This window comes from Capra hircus, chromosome 18 (genome assembly GCF_001704415.2).
Source record: "Capra hircus breed San Clemente chromosome 18, ASM170441v1, whole genome shotgun sequence".
NCBI classification, from domain to species: domain Eukaryota; kingdom Metazoa; phylum Chordata; class Mammalia; order Artiodactyla; family Bovidae; genus Capra; species Capra hircus.
Window position 1 is genome coordinate 64,274,670 of NC_030825.1, and position 10,030 is coordinate 64,284,699.

Sequence of the window (10,030 nt, forward strand, 5' to 3'; positions counted from 1 at the left end):
TCCTATGCACACAGGAGCCTAGGCAGCTATAGTCCATGAGTCGCAAAAATGACTGAATTGACTTAGCATGCATGTATTCAGCCTAATATGGTTAGTGGCACCATACTGGCTCTCTCAGTGTATACTTCATCTTTTTATTTTGCCAACTAGCATTATTATTTTTTTTCACAGAAAGCATTTTATTTTAAATATAGCAGTGTGCACATGTCAATCCCAAACTCCCCTCTATCTGTCCACCCACTCCTCCCCTCTGGTAACTCTAAGTTTGTTTCTCTAAGTCTACAAGTCTGTTTCAGTCTTGTAAATAAGTCTACCCTTGTAAAATATTACTGAATAGAAGGGTTTACTTTTATTCATTTTGTTTTATTTTAAACTGAATAATTTGAAGAATCAACTGGCAAGTTTTTTATGCTTTATTGGAATTTTAGAAAAAGTAGGGTGATCATGATAAGCTACCTAGTATGAGCAATTGATTATAGCATCTCCCCAAGCAGTGACATAGTTACAATAGAGTCCTGGAATAGCTAGGAGATTATTAAGAAGTGGTGGGATTTTTTAAGATGATACTATAATTCTTGGACTCCACTCCTCACCTCAGAGCTGCTGGGCTGCTTTGGAGGAGAAGGAGTGTCCACGAGGAACCCCTTTAACAAGAGATCTAGGTCCTTGATTTCTAACACTCTGTGTGCTCAGAGGATGGGGCCAAGTCAGGGCTCAGCATGGTCTTGGTTTATGTTGAATTCCTCATAGATAATGGGCTCGGTGAAGGGGTGCATGGGCCTCAGGGAAGTGGGAGTGGACTGTCTCTTGGAGAGGGTCCCGAGGTCCAAGTGAGCATATATCACGTCTTCTACTGCAGAGTCCTGAGAGGAGAGAGGTGAGAATGATGGACTGAGACATGATCTTCGAAGGCTGGGCCACTGGGCATTGGAGGGGCTCAGACTATGGCAAAGGTTTGGGGTGGAGGACTCACCTCGCCATTCACTGTTCTGTCTTCCATGGGCTCTCCTTCCATGATGGCAACATCTGAGAATGGAAGAGAGTCAAGGCTCTTCAGGGTGGAGGCAGTTATTCCAGACCTCCGTAACATTGATAGTTACATCAAAGTTAGAAAAAGGCAGGGGTGTGCCCCAGGTTGCTGAGCCTGTCTACTCCACTAAATGAAAACAAAACAAAACAAAGCAAAACATTCCATATGCAAGCCCAGCCATTCACCGACTGTCTCAGGAACCTGTGCAAACCCACAGACCCATTTTACATCTTCTGTTGTGGACCACGCTCTTCTATATATCAGCAGAGTCCCAAGATCATGCAGGGGAGAAAAATGGATGGTTGTAGTTGAAGGGAAGAACAGGGCTTGAAATGTCCCTGGTGGCCCAGGGATTAGGAGTCAACCTTCCAGTTCAGGGAGCGTGGGTTCTATCCCTGGTGGGAGAATTGAGATCCCAAATGCCTTCACGCAACTATCCTCAATGATGCAACTGCTGAGCCTGCGAGCTCTGGAGCCTTGAACTGCACCCCAGCTCCACAATGAGGATCCCCCATGCTGCAGCCAAGACCTGATGCAGCCAAGAATAAATCAACACATATTTTCATAAAAAGAACAGGGTTCCATGGGTCTCTGAAGATGTCCCATCAGGGATTACAACAATGGAAAGTTTTTAACCTACAAGAAGTGAAAACGCCATTCTTTGCTATAAGCCCACTTCCCCCTGTGTCAGATTACGCTGAGCTCACCGCCTTCAGACTTACGATTTTGGGTAGAACACCAGTGACAGACAAGAGCAGAGAGGATGATGCTGATAGAGGTAAAAGCTATGGAGAGCCCAAGGACAATGTGCCACATGCTGGAGTGTTCTTGAGGAAGGGGTGCTTCTGCCAACAAGCAAACGGTAGAAGGTTTGGTTATTCATTGCACAGGCTGTGCCCCTACACACTGGATTTATTGTATACTTGAGTCAAAATGTCAGCATCTCTCAACCTGATCAGTTATGGTCTCCACTTCCCAGGAGGTACCAAAGCATCCAGGAGAGATGCTAGCAGTGGATGAAGTAAATGGGCCATGCAAAACTAGCAGACATCTGAACCAAGGTCCCCCGGGAACTGATGCAGTTTTTCTCTGCTGCCCCGTATGACAAGGCATGGTGATTTTGGTTGAATGTGACCCTTTAATCCACAATACATTTCCCCTCCATCCACATAGACCTGGAATGGAATCCTCAAGAAGATATGACACTTCTATTTCTGCCCTGTGGAATGCTTAGTTCACAAAACACTAACAGAGGAATAACACATATTGAAGGTGCTTCCTAAAATTCTCCGCCTGCCCCACCATCCTTCCCCAAAGATCCTGGGGGAGCGAGGGTGAGCATCTCCCTTAAGCATGGGGTTAGGTCACTCTGACCCGCTTTGTTCAATTTAGAAATTCCCAGTCACAGAGCATGAGAAGCTCAATGCCCAGTCTGGTTCTAGGCAGACCACAGTCTCAAATGCTGACATGACAGGGATGTTGAGGAGCCCAGGGTCACAGAGCTGGGAGGTGGTAGAACCAACACTCACACAGCAGGCCTCTGTTTTGTCAGAAGTTTGCTGAGACAGGAGACCGTCTGACTTACCTTCTGTGGTGTGTGGATCCATGGTTGACGGGCAAGTACTTGTAGTGGATCCTAGGGGAGAAAAGCCAGAAGGGGTGAACAGTAACCTTCCTCATACCCACTGAATGAGGACTATTCTTTCTGGAAGGTTGACCTCCTGCTTGTCCTTGACTCTGTCATCCCTCAGAGCATTGATGGGGGAGGGGAGAGCTTCTGGTCCCTCCCCATGAATGCACTGAGTAGACCCTCCATCCTGGAGACATGATGGTGGAAGGAGGCGGGAAGGATATGCCTGGTGGTGAAAGACAGCTGTAAGCTAGAGACATCCTCTCTGCTCTGGGAATGTCTGTGCTCCTTAATTGGAAAATCACCTGTATGTCAGAGGTGCTACTGGGAAAGCATTAAGAGCAAGGGGCTGATGCATCTCGGATCCTCCCGAATGAGCCCAGCCTCTCCTCCTCCTGGGTCTACCCTGACCCTTTTCTGTATTTGTCTGGATAGACAGGACTCTGCTGTGGAGCATCCATACAGGAGGTGGAAGAGGGCTGAGATGCCATCTACCATCTCTCTTCCTCTCTGGTTCTCATTGCCTCCATTTCTCCAGAAGCCCTAGGTTTCCTCTGACGCCAGCATGGAGTCCTTGATATAGAGCTTATGATACAGTAAGATATTATGCAAAAACCCAAATGGACTTTTGGCCCAGTGCAATCTCATTTTCTATATTGTAAAGCATGGGACTCTTCATGGGTTCTCCAGGCAAGAATACTGGAATGGGTTGCCATTTCCTCCTCCAGGGGACCACCTTTTGTCAGCACCCTTCACTATGACCCGTCAGGCTTGGGTGGCCCTGCACGACTGGCTCGTAGCTTCCCTGAGCCCCTTCACCACTACAAGGCTGTGATCCATGAGGAGGAGATAGTGAAGGACAGAGGAGTCTGTCGTGCCACAGTCCACAGGGTGGCAAAGAGTTGGATACAGCATAGTGACTGAACAGGAACAACAAGGCATGGGCCAGGGAGAGGTTCCTCACCTGTGACAGACAGGAACAGGGGGTCGCTGGAGTCTGACCACGAGTAGGGAGAGCGAGTGAAGGAGCCGTAGCACCTGTAAACCCTGCTGTGGGCTGGGGTCCCAGGACCCAGAGGGAACTCTGCCTGGAGTGCTCCGCGGGGGACCCGCCTGGCAGCGAGCAGGTGCCCAAGGTCCCCCCCCCTCCCTGAGCAGATGGAACTGGTCAAAGGTGCTCTCGGAGCTGCAGACCAAGGTCACATTCTCTCCTGACCTCACCACGGGCCCCCCCTGGGCTGAGAGAGAGGGTTTCTTGGACCGACCTGGAAAGAGGAGACCTTGATCTCAGAGCACAAAGTAACTCTAGTCCTAAGTACAGGACTAAAGCCGGAAGTGTGCAACAAGAGAGGCACTGCAGTGAGAAGGCCGCCCACCGCCAGGAGAGAAAGCCCCACAGCAAGGGATACCCGGCACAGGGAAAACTTCAGAAATAACTTTAAATATGAGGTGCCATTTAAAATCTTCTTGAACAAATTAACAATTTTTAAAATGGATTGTCATTTAATATCCTTTTTTAAAGAAAGAATATATGTATATGAATAACTGAATCACTCTGTTATCCAACAGGAATTAACAACATCTGAATTCAACTAGACTTCAACAAACGTAATAAGATAAAATAAATTTTAAAAATCAACCGGAAGTGCCATTCTCTTGAAATAAACAGACTACTAACTAAGTAAACAGACTACTAACTACTGCTGGGACCATCAGAAAACGTGGCATTGAGCCAGAAGCAGAGATTATGGAGTGCAAATTGCCAGAATCTCACAGGATCTTTGACCATCTCTTTCTTGAGGGAGTGTTCAGCGCTGCCCTGCCCACCCCCAGGGGCTGGAAGGGACTCTTTTGCAGTGATGGTTAGAGGGACCACTCCCCTCCTCTTTGTGCAGAAGGACGCATTTACTGAGAGACTGAGCAACGTCAGGGTGTCGACCTCCATCTCGATCACCCAGGGGCGGGACTGCAGGGCGTCTGGTACCACAGTGTGCTGCTGACAGAGGAAGGGAGCTCTGAAAGTGGGAAACCAACCCCTTAACCACCCATCATTGGCTGCCTGAACAGGGAACTGCCCGTGTCCCTGCTCTGGTACATTTTTCTCCGTTGGTCGTTCTTTCACGTTCTCGCTGCTTCGCTCTGTCACCGGCTGTGTCTTCCCCTTAGCACACGGCAGGGACTCTGTTCTCTTTTCCCTTCTGCTTTCACAACTCCTCTCTCTGCTTTGTTCCCTCTCCCGAGTTCGTGAGTGTCTCTGCACGCCTGTCATTCTCTCCCGGTACAGATGCTGGACTGGACACCAGGCCTTCTGTGACACAGAGAGCAGAAGGGACTGGCTGGCCACACTCACCTGTGATGATGATGTCCACAGGGTCGCTGGGGGCTGACCACTCATAGGGGGAGCGTCTGAGAGAGCCATAGCATCTGTAGGTGCCCGCACTCGCCAGAGTCATGGGGCCAATGAAGAAGTCAGCTGCGGCATACTCGCCAGTGAGCATCTGTCCAGGTCTCTGAGATAGCTCTGTGCTGTTTTCTTGGTGCAGGGTAAAGTTGTCAAACCACACCAGTGAGTGACAGCGGAGGGTCACATTCTGTCCCACCTGCACGAGGGGCCCTGGGTGGGCTGAGATGGTGGGTTTTGTGGACACACCTAGGAGCAAAGAGGTTGTGAGCTTCAGTGAGTCACCTCAGTGCTTCCCCTGACGTCTGAAGGTGCAAATCTCCTCCCCATTTACCAGCAGAGTCAATCACCCTTCCCGTGTGTCCTGTTGGGTTCTCTTTAGCCTGTTCTCGGGCTCTGGCTCATGCTTTTCTTTCTGGCTCATGCTTCTCTTTCTGGCTCATCCTTCTCTTCCTCCAGACCTCAGCCCCCTCTGTTTATTCTAAGCTCTTCAGCTGCTGGGTCTGTTCTCAGCCTCATGCATGCACACTCCGTCCCTTCAGTTGAGTCCGACTCTGTGCAGCTCCATGGACTGTAGCCAGCCCGGCTCCTCCGCCCACGGGATTCTCCAGTTGAGAATACTGGAGCTGGTTGCCATGCTCTCAGCTTCATCCCATCCCGAATATGCGTGGTGGGGGCTGGGGTGGGCCTGAGGATGCATACCCTGGCTCTCTTCACACTCATCTAGAATGTGGGTGGTGACTGCAGGACGCTGGGATGGAGATGGAGAAAAAAGGGAACATTTCCCCACCTGTGACTGCATCTCATGCCTCTGGAGGCATTCCTGGGACTCCTCCCTGGGGCTCCAGCTCCTTCATATGGGATTACAGCTCCCTACTGGGTGGCAGGTGCTTGATCAGGGTCTTTCCCCATGCTCCCTGCTGGCAGGCAGTGGCAGCATCCTGTCTAACTAATGCCTAGGGAGGCTCCTCCTTCCTGCACTGGGTCACCCCATCCCTCTATTCAACACCCTGAGTTTAAACTCTCAGAGTGGGTTCTCTGTCCCTGGTCCGGTCCTGGCTGGGGATCCTGAGGAAGTCTTGGGCTGCACGGGCACGTGTACCTAGTGTAGCATTGCCTGCAGGCATGGGTGTCTCGGGCTGGGCTGGACCCCTCTTACCTGTGACAACAATCTGCAGGGGGTCACTGAGTGTGGACCAGTTGGCTACAGAACACATGTAGGACCCGGCATGTTCTTTGGTCACTGGGCCAAGGGTGAAGTTGTTGAAATAATATCCCTGGAGCTCAGGCAAACGCCGTTTCCCATCTGTTTTGAACAGTCTGAACCTGTTAAGTGGAGAACGGGAGTGACACCGAAGAGTCACATTCTGTTCTAAGGGAACCATGGGGCTTGGCCAGGCGGACAAAGACAGCTTCTCATATTTACCTAGGAGAGAAGAGGCACAGGCTTTGAGAAGAAAATAGGAACGGTCAGCTCTCCCCACTGCCCTCGTGGGTGGGCTTCCTCTTTAATTCTATGAACTCTCCTCCCCTAAAGTGTATCACCCTAATGCTCAAGGACACCTGGACCTGGGGACAGACAGAGACTCAGTTAACCCAGGATGGGCATCATGGAAATTCTCAGAACGTGAGTAACTCTTGGGTTGACAAAATGTTGAATAACTTTCCCTCAAAACACAAAAAACCTGGGGATCACTGGGCAGTGGTTATGGATTCCAGTGGTTAGGAACTGGCACTTTCTCTGCCAAGGGTCCAAGTTGAAACCCTGATCAGGGAACTGAGATCCCGCAAGTTGCACAATGAAGGCAAAATAAAACACCACAGAAAAACTGATGCATGGACAAGAAGCGAAAGGATTTCCCCGTTGCATTTGTTGTAGCTCAAAACGGTAAAGAATCTCCCTGCAAGGCAGGAGAGCAGGGTTCAGTCCCTAAGTAGGCAAGATCCCCTGGACAAGGAAATGGCAACCCCCTCCATATTCCTGGTGAGCTACAGTCCATGGGGTCGAAAGGAGTCGGACATGAGCAACTAACACTAACACAACTAAGCAGTGAAAAAGCCACTTGCCTGCAAAGAAGGAAGTAAACCTTGACCCTGGCTCCTTTGTTAGCTAAACTACATCAAATGTGTGAGAAGGTCCAGGTGGCCCTGCCTGATGGCCAGACCCTTCCCTGGGGTCAGGTCCAGCGGGCTTCCTGCAGTTCCTGTTGTTAAAGGCTGGTTGGACATGCCATGAGCCACCTTGTAGGGGAGGGTCTGTGGGCTGCAGCCTCTTGCTCCCCTCTCATGATAGAAATGGCACTCAGTGTGCTCAGCTCCCAGCTCCCAGACTTCACACTGTTCCTTCAGGTCCAGAGTCCAGAGCTGGGCTAACCTCTGGAGAGAGTGAAGATGAGTATCAAGGCCAATAGGAGGACCTGGGATCCACAGGACACACGGCTCTCACTGTACTCACAGGGGTCTCACCCCAACCCCAAGTGTCATCTGCATCAGCCACAACTGCTTTGCTCAACAGAGAAATAAGGGATGGGGAGGACTCACCCACAGCTGCCCAGATCCTCAGACTCACACACAATCCTAGAAGGAAAAGCATGTCAGAGATGGCTTGTCCTGATGGACCCCATGCTCCTTGCACCCTCATCCAGGGAACCTGGTCAGTGGTGTGAAGACCTCCTAATTTCCACCATAAATTCTATGACCATGTCTTCTGGACTCACCGAGACCCAGGAGGCTGAGGAGACTGGGGCACATTGCTCTGCTTCTGTGAGACAGAAGGCAGAACTGAGCAAAGCTGACTGAGTCACAGGATGCGGAAGGCGGGCGGTGCTGTTGGTACAGTCAGTCTGGCTCATGTCACATGGGAAGATGGCCAGCCTCTTCTCACGCCAGGGATGAAAGTCTGACCTGAGCCATAGCACTGGGCACGCCTCATGACTCGATCGTCACTTTTTGTTTCTCTAAACGCTATCAACGTAAGAGTATTCAAACAGATCTTGCTGCCTTTAGGAAGTAGTAACTGTGCTTCAGTGTATAGCATGCAGGAAGCTTTTCCCAAGCTCACGATAAATCTCATTAACCTTAACGCTTCACAGAAGAGAAATCACATGTTCCCACCTGGTATGTCAGGCTCAGTGCAGATTGCCAATTAAAGACTTTTATTAATAGAGACTTTTATTCTGCATTCTTATGAGAGGACCAGACATGCATATTACGGCTCTTTGAAAATATGAAAAAATTCTATATAGTAATATATGTGATTAAGGAACTAACTGTGTTAGTTTCAGGTGTACAGCAGTGTGATTCAGTTATACAGATACATGCATCTCTTGCTTTTCAAATTCTTTTCCCACTTAGGTAGTTACAGAATATTAAGTAGAATTCTCTGTTTTATCCAGTAGGTCCTTCTTGGTCATTCATTTTTAATATAACTGTGTGTATACGTCAATCCCAAACTTATAATATAACCTCACCCTGACACTATCACACCTGGTAACTGTAAGTTCATTCTCTGTGAGTTTGTTTTGTAAATAAGTTCATTTTCTCAGATGTCACCAATAAGCGATATCATGTGATATTTGTCTTTCTCTGACTCTTCTTCATCTGAAATTATTTTGTGACTGTGAGTGGAGACTTTGCACACACAACACTCTCTCTGTCTCTCTCTGTTCCTCCCTTTCCAATCCAAGGACCACACATGTACACAAAGATAACATGTGTAAAGGTGACTGTGGTGTTTTTTGGGAGGGGGATTTGTTCTGCCTAAACAGGTGGACAACCTTGCTTCCTAGACACTCAGATGAACGCAAAATATGTGGAGTAGAGACTTCCAAGCTCCAGAATGCTTGAATGAAGGGCGTGTCCACAAATAATCAACTCCAAACTGGGACAAAATGGCCTAGCTCTTTCAGAAGGCCAAGGGCAGACATACACCCAGTTCAGCTGTTGTTCATAGACAGGAAAGAACCTCAGTAAGGGCCGTAATTCCACACCATTTTGCTGCAGGTGTGGATTGTTAACATTAGTGATGCTCCGGAAATAATAAATCTGGTCTCCTCTTGATTATTATGTATGTAATGGAGTAACAGTACAGTCACTCTTCTTAAAATGTCCTTTTATTTACTTACTATCATGTTTCAGAATTGATCTGTATTCTTTGTCATTTCAGTTTGTGCATTTCTACTGCCATGTAGTGTTGCATTGCAGATATTAAAACCAAAAATTTTTAAAAATTAAGAAAAATTATTGAAGTATAGTTCATTTCTGCCATACAACAAATTGATTCAGCTCAACATATATATTCTTTTCCATTATGATTTATGGCAAGATACTGAATAGAATTCCCTGTGCCATACTGTAGGACCTCATTCCTTACCCATCCTATGTATAAATAGTTGCATCTGCTCATCCCAAGCTCCCAGTCCTTCCTTCCTTGGCAACTACAAGCCTGTTCTCTATGTCTGTGAGTCTGTTCCTGTTTCATTGATATGTTCCTTTTAGATCCACATATGGGTGATATCACATGAAAATTGTCTTTCTCTTTCTGTCTGCTTCCATTAATATGTTAAACTCCAGGTCCATCCATGCTGCTGCAAATGGCATGATTTCATTTTTTAAACGTCTGGGTGATATTCCATTCTCGGTGTGTATAAACATATACATCTTCTTTATCCATTCATCTCTCGATGGACAATTAGGCTGTTCCCATGTCTTGGCTATTGTAAGTTTTGCTGCTATGAACATAGGGGTGCATGAATCTTTTCAAGGTATAGTTTTTTTCCAGATATATGCTCAGGACTGGAATTGTTGGATCATATGGAAACTCTGTTATTACTCTTTTGGAGGAACTGCCATACTGTTTTCCACAGTGGCTGCACTGGTTTCCATTCCCCCAACAGTGTAAGAGGGTTTCCCTCTTCTCCACACCCTCTCCAGAATCTATTATTCATCTACTGTCTAATGATGGCCATTC

The 10,030-nt window shown here is 48.0% G+C and overlaps 1 protein-coding gene across 1 annotated transcript; it reads right to left on the reverse strand.

The window, feature by feature from the left end:
* LOC102189064 (putative killer cell immunoglobulin-like receptor like protein KIR3DP1) lies at positions 253-7,812 on the reverse strand. The gene is given in 10 exon segments (XM_018063115.1): positions 253-863; positions 974-1,026; positions 1,753-1,875; positions 2,616-2,666; positions 3,625-3,784; positions 3,786-3,925; positions 5,011-5,310; positions 6,221-6,487; positions 7,603-7,638; positions 7,779-7,812. Coding segments are annotated over 10 exon segments (1,320 nt in total). The 3' UTR covers positions 253-707.